Source organism: Saccopteryx bilineata, chromosome 6 (assembly GCF_036850765.1).
Source record: "Saccopteryx bilineata isolate mSacBil1 chromosome 6, mSacBil1_pri_phased_curated, whole genome shotgun sequence".
NCBI lineage: Eukaryota > Metazoa > Chordata > Mammalia > Chiroptera > Emballonuridae > Saccopteryx > Saccopteryx bilineata.
In genome coordinates this window covers 28561105-28580409 of record NC_089495.1, presented here as the reverse complement: position 1 = coordinate 28580409, position 19305 = coordinate 28561105, and the positions used below count along the sequence as shown (strand labels likewise).

Below are 19305 nucleotides of genomic sequence, written 5' to 3'. Positions count from 1 at the left end.
ATTTATAAAATGGCAGTAGGGAACCCACAAGTGTCAATAATTACACTAAATGTAAATGGATTAAACTTACCAATAAAAAGACACAGAGTAGCAGAATGGATTAAAAAAGAAAATCCAACTATATGCTGCCTACAAGAAACACATCTAAACAACAAGGATAAAAACAAATTCAAAGTGAAAGGCTGGAAAACAATACTCCAAGCAAACAACACCCAAAAAAAAGCAGGCGTAGCAATACTCATATCTAATAATGCTGACTACAAGACAGAAAAAGTACTCAGAGACAAAAATGGTCATTTCATAATGATTAAGGGGAAGTGGAATCAAGAAGACATAACAATCCTTAATATATATGCACCAAACCAAGGAGCACCAAAATATATAAGACAGCTACTTATTGACCTTAAAACAAAAACTAACAAAAATACAATCATACTTGGAGACCTCAATACACCGCTGACGGCTCTAGATCGGTCATCCAACAGAGAATCAATAAAGATATAGTGGCCTTAAACGAAATACTAGAACACCTGGATATGATAGACATCTACAAGACACTTCATCCCAAAGCGACAGAGTATACATTTTTCTCTAGTGTACATGGAACATTCTCAAGAATTGACCATATGTTGGGCCACAAAGACAATATCAGCAAATTTAGAAAAATTGAAATTGTACCAAGCATATTTTCTGATCATAAAGCCTTGAAACTAGAATTCAACTGCAAAAAAGAGGGGGAAAAACCCACAAAAATGTGGAAACTAAACAACATACTTCTAAAAAATGAATGGGTCAAAGAAGAAATAAGCGCAGAGATCAAAAGATATATACAGACAAATGAAAATGAAAATACGACATATCAGAATCTCTGGGGTGCAGCAAAAGCAGTAATAAGAGGAAAGTTCATATCACTTCAGGCCTATATGAACAAACAAGGGAGAGCCGAAGTAAACCACTTAACTTCACACCTTAAGGAACTAGAAAAAGAAGAACAAAGACAACCCAAAACCAGCCGAAGAAAGGAGATAATAAAAATCAGAGCAGAAATAAATGAAATAGAGAACAGAAAAACTATAGAAAAAATCAATAAAACAAGGAGCTGGTTCTTTGAAAAGATCAACAAAATTGACAAACCCTTGGCAAGACTCACCAAGGAAAAAAGACACAGGACTCAAATAAATAAAATCCAAAATGAAAGAGGAGAGATCACCACAGACATCATAGATATACAAAGAATTATTGTAGAATACTATGAAAAATTATATGCCACCAAATACAACAATCTAGAAGAAATGGATAAATTCCTAGAACAATACAACCTTCCTAGACTGAGTCATGAAGAAGCAGAAAGCCTAAACAGACCAATCAGCAGGGAGGAAATAGAAAAAACTATTAAAAATCTCCCCAAAAATAAAAGTCCAGGCCCAGACGGTTATACTAGTGAATTCTATCAAACATTCAAAGAAGACTTGGTTCCTATTCTACTCAAAGTCTTCCAAAAAATTGAAGAAGAAGCAATACTTCCAAACACATTTTATGAGGCCAACATAACCCTCATACCAAAACCTGGCAAGGATGGCACAAAGAAAGAAAACTACAGTCCAATATCTCTAATGAATACAGATGCTAAAATACTAAACAAAATACTGGCAAACCGAATACAACAACATATTAAAAAAATAATACATCATGATCAAGTGGGATTCATCCCAGAATCTCAAGGATGGTTCAACATACGCAAAACGGTTAACGTAATACACCATATCAACAAAACAAAGAACAAAAACCACATGATCTTATCAATAGATGCAGAAAAGGCTTTTGATAAAATACAACACAATTTTATGTTTAAGACTCTCAACAAAATGGGTATAGAAGGAAAATATCTCAACATGATAAAGGCCATATATGATAAACCATCAGCCAACATCCTATTAAACGGCATAAAACTGAGGACTTTCTACCTTAAATCAGGAACAAGACAGGGTTGCCCACTCTCTCCACTCTTATTCAACATGGTGCTAGAAGTTCTGGCCAGAGCAATCAGACAAGACAAAGAAATAAAAGGCATCCATATCGGAAAAGAAGAAGTAAAGCTATCACTTTTTGCTGATGATATGATCCTATACATCGAAAACCCGAAGGACTCCACAAAAAGATTATTAGAAACAATAAACCAATACAGTAAGGTCGCAGGATACAAAATGAACATACAAAAGTCCATAGCCTTTCTATATGCCAACAATGAAATATTAGAAAACGAACTCAAAAAAATAATCCCCTTCACGATTGCAACAAAAAAAATAAAATACCTAGGAATAAACATAACAAAGAATGTAAAGGACCTATATAATGAAAATTACAAAGCATTGTTAAGGGAAATCGAAAAAGATACAATGAGATGGAAAAATATTCCTTGTTCTTGGATAGGAAGAATAAATATAATCAAAATGGCCATATTACCCAAAGCAATATACAAATTTAATGCAATTGCCATCAAAATCCCTATGAGATTTTTTAAAGAAATGGAACAAAAAATCATCAGATTTATATGGAACTATAAAAAACCCCGAATAGCCAAAACAATCCTAAGGAAAAAGAATGAAGCTGGGGGCATTACAATACCTGACTTTAAACTATATTATAGGGCCACGATAATCAAAACAGCATGGTATTGGCAAAAAAATAGACACTCAGACCAATGGAACAGAATAGAAAGCCCAGAAATAAAACCACATATATATGGTCAAATAATCTTTGATAAAGGGGCCAACAACACACAATGGAGAAAAGAAAGCCTCTTCAACAAATGGTGTTGGGAAAACTGGAAAGCCACATGCAAAAGAATGAAACTCGACTACAGCCTGTCCCCGTGTACTAAAATTAATTCAAAATGGATCAAAGACCTAAATATAAGACCTGAAACAATAAAGTACATAGAAGAAGACATAGGTACTAAAATCATGGACCTGGGTTTTAAAGAACATTTTATGAACTTGACTCCAATGGCAAGAGAAGTGAAGGCAAAGATAAATGAATGGGACTACATCAGAATTAAAAGTTTTTGCTCAGCAAGAGAAACTGATATCAAAATAAACAGACAGCCAACTATATGGGAACTGATATTTTCAAACGACAGCTCAGATAAGGGCCTAATATCCAAAATTTACAAAGAACTCATAAAACTCAACAACAAACAAACAAACAATCCAATAAAAAAATGGGAAGAGGACATGAACAGACACTTCTCCCAGGAAGAGATACAAATGGCCAACAGATATATGAAAAGATGCTCAGTTTCATTAGTTATTAGAGAAATGCAAATCAAAACTACAATGAGATACCACCTCACTCCTGTTAGATTAGCTATTATCAACAAGACGGGTAATAGCAAATGTTGGAGAGGCTGTGGAGAAAAAGGAACCCTCATTCACTGTTGGTGGGACTGTAAAGTAGTACAACCATTATGGAGGAAAGTATGGTGGTTCCTCAAAAAACTGCAGATAGAACTACCTTATGACCCAGCAATCCCTCTACTGGGTATATACCCCAAAACCTCAGAAACATTGATACGTGAAGACACATGTAGCCCCATGTTCATTGCAGCACTGTTCACAGTGGCCAAGACATGGAAACAACCAAAAAGCCCTTCAATAGAAGACTGGATAAAGAAGATGTGGCACATATACACTATGGAATACTACTCAGCCATAAGAAATGATGACATCAGATCATTTACAGCAAAATGGTGGGATCTTGATAACATTATAAGGAGTGAAATAAGCAAATCAGAAAAAAACAAGAACTATATGATTCCATACATTGGTGGAACATAAAAATGAGACTAAGAGACATGGACAAGAGTGTGGTGGTTACCGGGGGGGGGGGGAGGACATGGGAGGGAGAGAGTTAGGGGAGGGGGAGGGGCACAGAGAACTAGATAGAGGGTGATGGAGGACAATCTGACTTTGGGCGAGGGGTTTGCAACATAATTTGATGACAAAATAACCTAGACATGTTTTCTTTGAATATATGTACCCTGATTTATTAATGTCATCCCATTACCATTAATAAAAATTTATTAAAAAAAAAAAAAAGAAGTCAAACATAAAAAAATAAAAAATAAAAAGAAAAATTATGACTCTCCAAATAATTTTTAAAACAACTTTTGACAGTTTCCATCTTTGATACTTTTTATCTTAGGCCAACTTTCTCAAAAGCTTAAAGAAAATAAAACACATCATTGTCAATTTACATTAACAAATTATTGAGAAGTCACACAACTTTTATCAAATTCCTCAAGATTCAAGAGCAGAACAATAGTATTCTGGTAGCTTGGATCTCATTTGTTAACATTTAGTAACATTTGTGTCTTATTTGAAATGAAAAGGTATATCTGGATTAAGAAGAGACAGGAATTGCACCCAAGTTAAATAACACAGCAAACATTTATGGACACATATAATCTCACATTGTTGTAACTACACAGAAATGAATATAATGGTGTAAAATATTTCCTAGACCAGAAGTCTAAGATTAACTCATTCTGTCAGTTGAATTGTGCATTGAAAATAAAATAAAAGGAAGATGCATTATACCCATCTGTACACTCTGTCAGTATTGTTAAGTCAGTACCTAATTTTTATGTCGCCACTTAAAGTTTTTTAATCTAGAAATAATTAGTAATAGAGTGAAGTTATTTAATAACAAAAAGCTATAAACTTCAACACTGGGTACTTCTCAAATGCGGAAACCTGAATTCCATATTTTGAGATTGCCAATGATCTTAAGTTACCAAGTTATTATAAATTCTTCTATTTTGTGCCAATGTTTAGCATTAAGAGAAGTGTTTTAAGCAGCCTTTCAGTGTTAATTATATTGCACTGATGAAATGTGCTCTTTTATGGAAATTCCTATAATGGGAGAAACAAACAAAGTTTGGGAAACAAATATTGGAAATAAGCAACATAAGGCATGATACAGCTCTTTGCCTTGGACCACTGGTAATAGAATAGCCATTATATAGCATTTGAGAATTTTATTTCAAGCTCTTAAGCAACATCTGAACTGGGTAATATACCTTTATTCTCATTACCATCATTTGCCAGGTGTTATTCAATAGTACCCACTTTTGTAAAACTATCTCCACATGTAAAGGTCTCTGCATTTGAGACTGGATGTCATGTGCATGTATGCATGGGTGTCCATGTGTAGGTATGGGCAATTCAGTGTGTTGTGTTAACATGTTATACAAAATAAAGAGTACACATGTGAGTGCATGGATTTATGAAAGCAAGGATGACTTAGCTGTTCCTTTTGCTGCCCTCATAGGACCTAACATAACTTTTTCGGGGTTTTTTTTTGTATTTTTTCCGAACTTAGAAGCAGGGAGGCAGTCAGACTCCCACATGCACCCAACCAGGATCCACCCGGCATGCCCACGAAGGGGCGATACTCTGCCCATCTGGGCATTGCTCATTGCTCCATTGTGGCCAGAGCTATTCTAGCACCTGAGGTGGAGGCCATGGAGCTGTCCTCAGTGCCTGGGCCAATTTCGCTCCAATGGAGCCATGACTGCGGGAGGGGAAGAGAGAGATTGAGAGGAAGGAGAGGGGGAAGGGTGGAGAAGCAGATGGGTGCTTCTCCTGTGTGCCCTGACCGAGAATCAAACCTGGGACTTCTACACTCTGGGCCGACACTCTACCGCTAAACCAACTGACCAGGCCCACAGCTGTCATTTTAAAATTCAAAATAGAAGCATAAACATAATGTTTGTATTTTTTTCAGAAAAGTGATCTCTGTCCCCAGAGCTAAAATTCATCGTCAGCCATACAAGATGTTTTCTTCTCCAAGTGATAGGAGAGAAGCCCTGGCCCTGTACCTCTGCCTGAAGAGTATCAACCCTTTCTAAGACACCAGAGCAAAGCTGATTCCATTAGTCTGTGAAAACTCAGGGAAGCCTTAATCATTTTCTAAACACCAACACATGTCAAACCTGTCTGTGATCTTCATATAGTGGGATCCCAAATAAGGAAACTGACCAAAAGACTTCCTGTTTTCTTGATATTTTGCCATTTTTTAATGGCCTTCCAAATTATCCTGAAAATGAGTAAGATGAGGAGTCCACTTAAGAAGGTCACTAAGGAGGAAAGAATAAACGCCATTTGGATCTCAGTTGTGCAGGACGGTCGTCCCAATTCTTCCCCATCTCCATTTTGTTGCTTGTTTTGCGACATCAGGAAACTGAATATCAGAATTCTATGATGTCATGATCACATTGCAATGATTCCAGGAATTAGAATTCATTATATTATGGAGTCTTCGCACTGGGTGCGATACAATGAGTGGTTCTAAGAATGTGGGTTGGCTAACCAACAAGATGCTGACTCAAAGGATGCAAATGAATGAACAGAGAGAGAAAGCTGGGGTCCACAACATGGGTCTTCAGATGATGAGAACTCTAGATCTGATTCTGTTACTTACGTTCTCTGTGACCTTGAGGAAACTATAATACATCCTTTATGGTTATGGTCAATGGGCTATCTATTTGGTGTGTGCAGTCAAACAATTTCAGAATAATTCTTTTTGTCTGAAATGACATCCAGCTATCAGTGAGTCAGTGAATTGGTTCTTCATCTGAGTGCATGCCACATTCTCAGTAATCTTGGAAGGACAGATGAGAGAGGAACTTCAAGTTTTAGTTTATTCTCTCAAGAAGAAAGACATGCTATAAAGCACAGGTATCGTAGAAGGCAATTTTACAAATGTGAACATCAGTCAATTGTTATGTGAACCCAGAATTCTGTTCCTTTTATTTCTTCTTTATGGGCTCTTCCCCTTTCTTGTTTCTATCCCTGCCCTGTCAGCAAACCCTTTGGTCTAACAGAGGTAAAGTTCAGAATGAAAGCAATGTCTTTTATTTTCTCTGATGTTTTCAAAGGTGTAAGAAATGTCATGCTTTTGAGTGTACACAAGTGGCAAGCAAAATGTCAGAGTCTGGAGGAGGGTCTACTTTCCCCCCTCACCTGGAGTTATTGTGGAGATGACCTGACATGAGGTGATGAGGCCCAGGAGAAATTTCGTTGTTCTTTGCAGTCTGCTGTGACTCCGCACTGCGTAGCAGACTATTTCTCAGAAATAAACACATTTTCTAGAACTGCTGCCACCATTATATCTCTTTTTTTTTAAAGCTTACTTATAGTTCCTATGGAATCCTGACATGAAGCTAGCTAGGCTAGCGTGGGGCAGTGTTGTAAAGGACTCTGGTCTAGGAGTTGGAAGCCTGAGGTTCCAGCCCCAATTCTTGTAGTAAGTTACTATGTGATGACCAACAAGTCCCTTTCCTTTTTATAGTCTTACTTTGTGTTGAAGATAACCTACTTGATAGAATTATTGTAGGGATCCAGTAAGTTAGTATGATTATATCTTGAAAAACATAAAGCTCAATATAAGAAGAGCTATTTCAGTTCCTTTTGAATGGCATTGATTATTAAAAAAAGGAGGAGGAAGGGAAGAAGGAAGGAAGGAAAGAGGGATTGAAGGAAGGGGGGGAGAAAGAAAGGAATTATTTGTTAAAATTACACACACACACACACATACCTAAAGCTATTTAGAAAATAAAAATTACTGTTTCCAAGTCAAAGAATATTCATCTCATTTACTTAGTCTGATTACTCTACGTAATGATTGAATTATCATCATCAAAGGAGTTTTCTAATTTTCCTTATCCTTACTATTAAATATTGCCAATTCTTTCGAAGATGTTGTATAGGCATCTTCTCCCTTTTCCCAGAAATTAATTCCTAAGAACAAATAATATTTAATTCAATTTAAAGAGATTGACCCTCTAAATTCTGTTACTGTTATATAATTATCTTCTGTGGATGGGTCAAAAATGTGTGGGTGGTTTCAAAACCAGTCTCTTCAAATTTGTCTTGACCCAGAGGTGTTCCAGCCATCCAGTTTCCCCTGCACTTCCCAGATTCATTACCAGAAGTCCAATGTTCTGGGAAATCCCTTGGTTCCAGGCAAACTGGGATTGTTGATCACTTGCACCCCACACTTCTTTATCTACACTCAGCTACAGCCACACTGCCTCCTCTTAGCTACAAGAACATGCAAAGCCTTTTCTTTCTCCAGGCCTTTACAGGACACTTTTCCTGTTGCCTACGACACTCACGTTTCTCAAAGCTGCTGTGTTTAGGTCTCCATTTAAATGTCCCATTATGCCTTTCTGACCATCCTACAGAAAGGAGGGCCCTGTCACATGTCCCAGTATTCTCTGGTATGGCATTTGACCCTTTCCTTCAACGCATGTCACAGCACTTATAATTGTAATTACATTATTTTCTTGTTGCCTGGTTCACTTTCCATCTTCCATCACAAGCTCTATATCAGCGGTTCTCAACCTGTGGGTTGTGACCCCGGCATTTTGGTCGTTTGACCCCCGCCGGGGTCGCGACCCACAGGTTGAGAACCGCTGCTCAATATGCTTAGGGATCTTATCTTTTGCATTCTTTATCGGGCACTACCTTGTGTCTGGTGATATACCTGTCACATGCCTGGAAAATCATGGAAACTTAATAGTTGATGATTAAATAGATTATAGAGCCTTTGAAATATTAGGTAACATTATAATAATAACTATATATGCAGTCCAATAGGTTACTACACTTATCAGGGTAATCACCTTGTAAGGTATATAAATGTCTAATCACTATGTAGTACTCCTGAAATTAATATCATATTGTATGTCAACTCTAATTGAGAAATATTTTAATTTTAAAAATTATTTCTTAGGATGGAACTTAACCCAAGTTATCCACACTTCTCTACCCTGTTTTTCTCATCTCTTACTACAAACTGTTCTCAGAAAGGAAGTCCCAGTTTGTAGTGTGTTTGTGGTCTGTGGTGGTGGTGTGTGTGTGAGTGTGTGTGTGTGTGTGTGTGTGTGTGTGTAGTGGACAGGGTATCTGATTTGGATAAAATGCTATTCAAAGTGTTTTTATCTTCACTGACAGATATGAATTTGATAACATTTTCAGATGCTTGTCACCAAGGAAAAGCTGCCATTATAACTTGTAGTAATTCGGTGTTCAGAACATGGGAGGTAGACAATTATGAAGCAACCTTATCCTTCACAATAACTAAGAAGGCAATCTTCTTGCACTTGAGAATTTAAAGAAATAAAAAATAACATCTACTCTACTGGCTACCTACTATAAGCAGAATTATTTTCAAATGTGTGTATATGTATGGTACACACATGGTGTGCATGTGTGTGTGTGTTGTGTGTGTTGACCCAGCCACTGGAAGCACAGTGGTTAAAACAAATGTAGTTCATTCCTTGACAGGTGATACCATCAACTGAGGAAGGCGTTTGCAATTAGAAACTGGGGAAATTTTGGGAGGAGAAACATGAAGGAGGAACCAGATGTAGAGGAGGAGTCCAGAGGCTCTGTCATGTTTGACGCTGAGGTCTGAAGCAGGAGAAGCTACCCAGGCCAGGATGTCTGGTGGTCTGGGGGAGCTGGGACACGTATTATTGGACCCAAGGACTACCGTAGGCCAAGGTGGAAAAGGGATGGCACTCCAAAGAGGGTGGGCAGTGGAAAGCAATGATCCAGGAGAAGGCTGGCTATATATGAGGGAACCAGATCATGCAAGGCCTCATTAAAAAAATACATACAAGCACTTTATCATAAGAGGAAACATTTGCAGGATTTTAAAGAAGAGAATTAAATGATCGAATGCCAGCTGTAAAAGGGTCTCCCTGGCTTCCAACCAGAGAAGACACTGGTCCAGCGTGAGAGGACAGTCCAGTGAGTGTGCTGGTGGGTGGGACAAGTGGACAGGCGCGAGCAAATGCCAGGATGTAAGATCTGCACGTCCGTGCGAGACGAAAATGAGGACATGTCACAGCTGCCCTGCATTTCTGGCTGGTACTTCTGGATGGCTGTCGGAGCCTTTCACTGCTACCCTTTTAAAACTAGAGCTAAGAAACAAACAACACTGTCCTATTGAAGATTTCTTTTTTCAGGTGATTTTTTTTTAGCAGTTCTTTTTTTAAAAATTATTTTTATTTTTTTCATTTTAGAGAAGAGAGACAGAGAGAGAGAGAGAGAGAGAGAGAACGGGGGAGGAGCAGCAAGCATCAACTCCCACATGTGCCTTGACTAGGCAAGCCCAGGGTTTTGAACCTGCGACCTCAGTGTTCCAGGTCGATGCTTTATCCACTGCGCCACCACAGGTCAGGCCTAGATGATTTTTTTTTTTATAACATGTCAATGATTTGATTAGAAAACTAGCTTCACTTTGTGCATGTCTTCATAATCTACTTCTGGGCACTCAAATATTATGGAAAATTATACTTTATAATGAAATGGAACATGTTTTATTTTAAAATTTTACTTTCTTAAAGAATGTGCCATACTTGGAAAAGGGAAAAGCTTCATTTTGTAAGTATATACAGCAGCACTCGTGTGTGTGTGTGTGTGTGTGTGTGTGTGTGTAGGTGTTTAATGCTTCTGAAAGTAATAAATCCTATTGTAACATTATCTTTTAAGGGCCTATATCCATCTGTCCCACTAATAGTATAACCCTACCTTCTTCTACCTCTAGCTGACGTTTATTCTTTACCCCCCCAAAACCATCCACTCCAGCAGTCAGACACACTGGTGAGGACATACTGGTTTAGTCAGTGACAGAACCAAGTCTAAAGTCAAGGATAAAGATGGTTTTCTCTCTACAGAATACTCACATCACAGAGAAAGCACATCACAGAAAGGTGTTTCTGGGGTGAAGATCTTCTTACTGATTTAATGTATCTATCATTTGAAAATGTTACTTCAAGATTAGTTTCTCAAGGTGTTTACCTGAAGCTATTTTAGTCACCAAATCTTTGTCTTTCACCTTTTTTTTTGCCTTTTTATTTTTTCAAATGAATTTATTAGTTTCTTAATATTCCATTTTGATTTTAGCTCTTCAACTTTCAAGGAATAAGACAAATTAACCACTTATAGAGAAAGCTTACTTTTGAAAGAATATGATTTAATCCATACTGTTTAGATCCATGGTCTATTGAAGTTCACCCTTTAAAAAAGGCACTGTATTTCTTTCTTCACTGTTGCTTCCTGTTTATTTTAAATGGATAAACCACAGCAAGATGTTCCACTGTGGTAGGCCTTTTAATCCATAGACTGTCTATACCAGGGGTCCCCAAACTTTTTACACAGGGGGGCCAGTTCACTGTCCCTCAGACCATTGGAGGGCCGGACTATAAAAAAAACTATGAACAAATCCCTATGCACACTGCACATATCTTATTTTAAAGTAAAAAACCAAAACGGGAACAAATACAATATTTAAAATAAAGAACAAGTAAATTTAAATCAACAAACTGACCAGTATTTCAATGGGAACTATGGGCCTGCTTCTGGCTAATGAGATGGTCAATGTCCGGTTCCATATTTGTCACTGCTAGCCATAACAAGTGATATGACGCGCTTCCGGAGCCGTAACGCATGCGTCCCGCATCACTGGAAGTAGTACTGTACGTGAGCGATGCCGCGCTTTGCGGCGCCGCTACATACAGTACTCCAGGAGCACAGGATGCAGATGCTCCTCTCACTGACCACCAATGAAAGAGGTGCCCCTTCCGGAAGTGCAGCGGGGGCTGGATAAATGGCCTCAGGAGGCCGCATGTGGCCCGTGGGCCGTAGTTTGGGGACCTCTGGTCTATACTGTTTGGTGGTTTTATTTTTAGAAGCAATCAGTTCTGGAGAGGCTGATATTATAAACAATGTAATATATTTAACGGCTCTCCAGAAAGGTTGAGCTTTGTTTGTTTCGAATTTGTTGGTATGTTTCTGCAGTGTAAGTTTTTGCATGAGCTTCCTCTGCTCCCCCAATCTTCATTTTCTCATCAGTAAAATGAGGACGCTGGGCTGGTGTTTGGGATTCCTACTAGCTTTCACATGCTATGAATCTTTGATGCTGTGATCCTAGATTACAGCTCTAACAGATTATAAAGTTTTTAAAATATTTCAGTGTCAGATCTCGTTCCCCAAATGAATTCTCTTGGAAAAATGAACAAACAAAAGGGAGAAAGCATTGATTCTCAGTGGCTTTATTTTTATTTTTTTGAAGGTGCATCCCCTTTTGATAAATTAACCTGGAATTCTTCTTTATTTTCATGGAATTTTCTTCACAGGGAATGTGCTTAGCTTGGCCACAGTCTCTGATTCAATCTCTGAATCCAGAGCATTTTTAGTTTGTGATCCAATTAGAAATATGCAAACTAGTAGAACAACAACAACAAAAAAGGACAAAAACAAAACAAAAATCTCATGGAGACACCACAGTGTGGTGATTGCTGGGAGGAGGGAAAGTTAAGGAGGGTATAAGGGCAAAAATGGTGATGGATGAAGACTTGACTTGGGGGTGAACACACAATATGTGTACAGTGTTGTGTTGTAGAATTGAGCACCTGAAACCTGTATAATTATGTTAACTAGTGTCATCTTAATAAATTCAATAGAAAAATAAAAATAAAGAAAATATGCTAACTGGTTTGCGAGAGAGACTATCACTTCCTTTCTTTCTGTCCCATCTCCCATCCCTTTTCCTTACTAATTTGCTTTTTGTGGAAATGCAGAATTATGGTTTATTTTGGGTATTTGCAGATTGCATATGTGTGTCTATCTGTAAATCAAATACATGAGGCTTGTACTTGGGTGAATTGCTAAGTACAAAGTGAAGAATGTTATCAACCTCTTTAATATTCTGATTTGTTATTCTTAATTATTGTACTACATATTTGGAGGGCAGTGTTTATAAATCATGGTACAAGTAGAACAACAAAAAAGTTAAGACATGAGTTTTCTCCATCTGGCCAGTAGATGGAAGTATTTCATAGATAATTAACAAGCAGCAGAGTTCCATTTCTTTGATTTTGGGGGTTTTTTTGTTTTGTTTTTTTTTTAGAAGATGAAAAACCTGTCTGGAAGAGAAATAGAAAGGAGACATGGAAACAGAAACTAAGTGATGAAGAGAGAGATACCCAATTCTACAAAATAGAGGGCTTCCAAACTCAGTCTCACCAAAAACCCATTTTCTGTTCAGGTTCTATTTATCCCTGTGACTGACTGCCCCTTTTGAAAGAATAGAAGGATAAAACTGTTGATAACCCTGTAGTGTATTTTTTTTCTCTAATATAATCTCTATGGATCCATGAGAGTCCTAAATCTTCTTATGAGAAATGAATAATGCAATCAGTCTCTTCAGCAATCAGGCTAGCTCAGGGGTCAGGAACCTTTTTGGCTCAGAGAGCCATGAATGCCACATATTTTAAAATGTAATTCTGTGAAAGCCATACAATATGTTTAACACTAAAAACAAGTAAATGTGTGTATTTTATGTAAGACCAACACTTTTAAAGTACAATAAGTCTCTGAATTCTTTTTAATAACGTTGTTATGCTGTTGCTAACCAATGATGAGTAAAGTACTTCTTACCATTAATGTGACTTCTGGTGCTGCATGGTTTTGCTGATGGCTTTGTAGTCTGGTTGATACGTGGTGAGGTTAAGCTTCATGCAGGCGTTGAGACTTCCATCCATTAAACGTGATCTTAGGTTGGTCTTAACATTCTTTAGATGTGAGAAAGACTGATCACATGCATATGTAGAGCCCAACATTGTCAGTACAGCAATACTCACATGCTGCAGTGTGTGGTATGTGACAGGAAGCACGTTCCAAGTTTTGACAATCAGCTGGTCCACGGGTTCAAGTTTTTTCATTTCTCCCCACTTATGTTTGCTCGCCAACTCTACTTGCTGTCATGCAAGTCTTTCCAAATCTTCATTCAGTGACTTGAACTTATTCACCCACAAGTCTGAGACCATCAGGTCAGCAGCTTGTAGCTCAAAATCTCTGATAGAGACACTGGGGATGTAACTCAGGTCTACGCTGTCCACTGCACACTTGTGTGGATGGATGATGAACTTAAAAAGACAAGTGCACTCACGAAATTCTCCAAAGCATGCTTTGAATGACTGCAGGAGATTAGATGTGAAGCCTGCTAGCTGCTGGAGATCAAGATGTTGAACAGGGTCACTTGCTGTGCATGCATCTTTCAACTCTCACAGTTTTTCAAAGTGTAGTAAACGACTTGTTTCAATGTCAGCAATGAAGAGTTCCAGCTTGTTTTCAAATGCAAACACTGCTTGTTGAAGGGGTAAGACTGTATTTCCAATGCCTTGCATTTTCACATTGAGCTGGTTCAGATGTTCAGTCATGTCCATGAGATAGTAGAACTTCAGGAGCCACTCAGGGTTAGCTAACTCAGGATGCTCGATGTTTTTCATTTCTAGAGAAGTCTGGATTTCGCTCAGACAAGCCGTGATACGTCTGAGCACCTTCCCTCTTTTTTTTTTTTTTTTTTTTTTTTTACAGAGACAGAGAGAGAGTCAGAGAGAGGGATAGACAGGGACAGACAGACAGGAATGGAGAGAGCTGAGAAGCATCAATCATTAGTTTTTCGTTGCATGTTGCAACACCTTAGTTGTTCATTGATTGCTTTCTCATATGTACCTTGACCACGGGCCTTCAGCAGACCAAGTAACTTCTTGCTCGAGCCAGCAACCTTGGGCTCAAGCTGGTGAGCTTTTTGCTCAAACCAGATGAGCCTGCATTCAAACTGGCGACTTCGGGGTCTCAAACCTGGGTCTTCCGCATCCCAGTCTGACGCTCTATCCACTGCGCCACCGCCTGGTCAGGCGAGCACCTTCCCTCTTGACAACCAATGCACATTGCTGTGCAGAAGCATAATTATTCCCAACTTCATCCAGCAGTGTTTTAAACTGCTGATCATTTAAAGCTTGGGCAACAATAAAGTTGACCACCCAAATGACCAGTGATATCACCTCACCAACCTGCTCGCCACACATCTGAGCACAAAGAGCCTCCTGATGTAGGATGCAGTGAAAACTTAGGGTGGGTCTTTGTTTTATGTTCACAAAGAAGCGCTAGGAATCCTCTGTTTTTCCCCACCATGTATGGAGCACCATCAGTACACACTGAAATAAGTTTATCCATCGGTAGATTTTTTTCTTTAGCGAACTCAGTGAAAGACTTGAATAAATCCTCCCCTCTTGTTGTCTCTTTCATAGGCAAAACAGCAAGACTTTCTTCACGTAGTGTGTCACCGACAGCATACCTTGCAATCACGCTGAACTGGGATAAATGGCTTATGTTTGTTGACTCATCCAAACCGAGAGAAAAGAATGGGGCTGCATTTATGTCCTTCACTTGTGTTGCCTCAATTTGATTTGCCATCATGATGGTACGATCGTGAACAGTTCTTGCTGACAGAGGCATGTCTTTTATTCGTTTGATTATCTTGTCTTTATCCGAAAAGTCATCAAAAAGTTCATTGGCAACATCAAGTATGAATATTTTGGCATCTCCCCATCTGTGAATGGCTTTCCATTTCTCATAATTGCTAAAGCACCAGCAAAGCTAGCCCAATTTCAGTCACCTTTTTGGGTCCAAACATGGAGTTGCTGCTGACTAGTTTGCACTCTGTACAGTAGCTCTTAACATGCTTTCTTCCTGCTGTTCCCCGCTGGATATTTCAATGCAAATATAATATGGCGTATGTTTAAGTGTTATATTTGACCGTTTCATCGATCCAATTTTATCATTGCATATTAGACACACTGCAGAACCTGTTCTCTCCACAAAGGCAAATTCCTTCTCTCTATTCCTGCTGAAAAGTACAATACTCTTCATCTTTTTTTCTTTCAGCCATCTTCTTCGTCAAAAGGGTTTCTGCAATTAGCTAGCTGACTACTTGATTAAAAGGAGGGAAGTTTACTTCCTGACCTCACAACAACCTGTGTACATTACACCTTATCCAATAAAAATTTGGTGTTGTCCCGGAGGACAGCTGTGATTGGTTCCAGCCACCCACAACCATGAACATGAGCAATAGGAAATGAATGGAATGTAATACATGAGAATGTTTTATATTTCTAACATTATTTTTTTTTATTAAAGATTTGTCTGGCCTGACCAGGAGGTGGCACAGTGGATAGATCGTCAGACTGGGATGCGGAAGACCCAGATTCGAGACCCCGAGGTCTCCAGCTTGAGTGCAGGCTCATCTGGTGTGAGCAAAAGGCTCACCAGCTTGGATCCGGGGTCACTGGCTTGAGCAGGGGTTACTCAGTCTGCTGAAGGCCCATGGTCAGGGCACATATGAGAAAGTAATCAATGAACAACTAAGGTGTTGCAACCAAAAACTGGTGATTGATGCTTCTCATCTCTCTCCGTTCCTATCTGGCTGTCCCTATCTATCCCTCTCTCTGACTCTCGCTCTGTCTCTGAAAAAATAGATAAATAAATAAAAGTTAAAAAAAAAGATTTGTCTGCAAGCCAGATGCAGCCATCAAAAGAGCCACTTATGGCTCGCGAGCCATACTTTCGCGACCCCTGGGCTAGCTGAACATCAAGCTGGTGATTTCATCCGAATGCTTAATGCCCACCAACTAAAGTGGTGTGCTGGCCACTGCGACCAGCAATTCTAGCCATGGTTCCAATGCAGTGGTCATCAGGCCATCCCTTTGCCCATCTTCCCTGCTAGTTTTGGTTGGAATTTCTGGTCTACCATCAAATCACCAAGCATTGTCCCAGCAGGTGGTTGTATTATTCTTTTGGGTGCGTGTGAGTGTGGGTTTCCAAAATCCCAATTTCAATGAGCTTTGTGTGTTTGAGTCTCCAGATATCATATCCAACTGAAAGATTATGTTGAAAAACTGAGTTGTCACCAACAGCATAGAAGATAAAAGTCATCTTTTCTGTATTCTCTCCTTCTGGACTGGTACGTTCACCCAAACTCTTTATGTCTCCTTGCAAATTTGAGAGATGAAAAGACTGGATTTTAGTTCCATCTTTGGTTTGAGAATAGCCTAGCAGTTTTGTGTGTTTTTTTTTTTATTGTCTCAGGAGAAAACTGTAACAGTATAGGTACAAAATAACTTCTTTAAAAAAATCAACCTTATTTTAAGCCCTGGCTGGTAGAGTGTCTGCCCAGCGTGTGGAAGTCCCAGGTTCAATTCCTGGCCAGGGCACACAGGAGAAGCACTCATCTGCTTCTCTATTCTTCCCCTTCTCCTTTCTCTCTATCTCTCTCTTCCCCTCCCACAGCCAAGGATCCATTGGAGCAAAGTTGGCCCAGGCACTTAGGATGGCTCCATGGCCTCCACCTCAGGAGCTAGAATGGCTCTGGTTCCAGGGGAGCAATGCCACAGATGGGCAGAGCATCACCCCCTGGTGGGCATGCTGGGTGGATCCCAGTCAGGTGCATGCGAGAGTCTGTCTGTTTGCCTCCCCTCACTTCTCACTTCAGAAAAATACCAAAACAATAACAACAAAAAAACACTTTATTTTAATCTACATACAGTGTATCCGTAAGTCATGGTGCACTTTTGACTGGTCACAGGAAAGCAACAAAAGATGATAGAAATGTGAAATCTGCACCAAATAAAAGGAAAACTCTCCCAGTTTCATACCTATTCAGTGCAGTTCAATGTGGGCTCATGCACAGATTTTTAAAGGCTCCTTAGGTAGCTATCCTGTATAGCCTCTACAGACTCGTCACTGACTGATGGCCTACCAGAACGGGGTTTCTCCACCAAACTGCCAGTTTCCTTCAACTGCTTATCCCACCAAGTAATGTTATTCCTATGTGGTGGCACTTTATTATAAACATGCTAATATTCATGTTGCACTTTGGTCATGGATTCGAATTTAGCGAGCCACAGAACACACTGAACTTTCCTCTGAACCATCCACATCTTGACTGGCATGCCCATGGGCTGCTCCACTGTATACACGGTGTTACGTCATCATCTGCACATGTGCACATGCTGCCACATCATCCTACAGAAACTGAGAGGGTTTTCCTTTTATTTGGTGCAGATTTCACATTTCTATCGTCTTTTGTTGCTTTCCTGTGACCGGTAAAAGTGCACCATGACTTTACGGACACACTGTATTTAAAAGACATTTTTTAAAAATGATACAACGGGCAAACATGAAGCAAATAAATTGTTCTGAAATGAGCTAATGTCTCTAAGACAGCACCTTGGTTATTCACCCTTCTCTATGATTTTTCCCATCAAAAAGTACTGTTGCCATTTTTATTAGTATAGCTGACATTCTTCATCAGGATCGTAATTTTAATTGTGTTTCTCTAGAAACAGTCTTTATAAGCAATGCCCTTGATGTAAAGTTTCAATGTAACTGTTGCATTGATACATTTATTTTCCAGGATATTCTTGAAGTAAGGACCTTTTGGAATATAATATGCAAAAACTATGTAGATAAGCATTTAGGTACAAGAATTATTAATCATTAAATCTATTTACCCCTAAACCTTACTTATGTCTTTTTAAAACAAGAAAATCCAGACCAGGATGGAGGAGTGCATTCTTCAGTGTGTGAATGCAGAGCTCCTTCCACCCATTCCAAATGCATCGTGTTTGGGAGAAAAAAAGGTCAATCTCTGATGGTGAGTAGTCAGCAAAGGCTAATAATGGTAAGCTTATTTGATAAAATCTTTGAGCCTCCTGAGTATTTTAAAATATCTTTTTATCTTACTTCTAAGAAAAATTAAAGTGATGACGGGAAGAAAAAGTACTGCAGAAGAGAATCAAATCCTTTGTAACCAAGAGAGATGATGAAAGGAGACAGTGTAGCGTTTTGGTGACAAGACTTTGTGAGTTGAGAAAATCAACCTCCTGGAATGGCCATCGCTGAGCTAGCAATCTCCTTCCTCTCCTCTTTACACTATTTTTAAACAATAATATCAAGGGCCAGGTTCCCATCTTGCAAGTGTCATCACAGTTATTCACCAAAGCAAGAATTGCTCTTTGGAAATCTTGCCACAAGGGTGCAACATTGACTAACTTTTGTCCATTTTTTTTTTATTAAGGAAAGAGACTTTATTTTTTAATTTTATTTTATATTATTTTCCCCCTGGAGTATATTCCAATAAACCCTTCAAAAAATCATACCTTTGTAGGTCCTGCTCAGAGTAGGGGCAAATGCATTGGATCTCCCTTGGTCTGCTTTGGCTCGCCTCAATGAAATTAGAAGGACATATCTGGTCTGTGCATATGAATCTCATTAGTTTGGGAGAGGTTACTCAAGGTACTTTCCCTTCTCTGGATTTTCATATATTAGAGAATTGTAACATGTTTACAAAATTAATCCTTGCCCTGAAGCATTATCATTGGATTGG

General features: G+C 38.9%; 1 protein-coding gene across 1 annotated transcript in view; it reads right to left on the bottom strand.

The window, feature by feature from the left end:
• Positions 1-6236, bottom strand: part of KCNU1 (potassium calcium-activated channel subfamily U member 1) — a 141643-nt gene extending 135407 nt beyond the window's left edge. Inside the window, exon 1 of the mRNA XM_066237500.1 lies at positions 6042-6236. Coding sequence (XP_066093597.1) covers positions 6042-6236 — 195 coding nt within the window. The remainder of the gene's footprint in view (positions 1-6041) is intronic.
• Positions 6237-19305: the final 13069 nt, after the last annotated feature.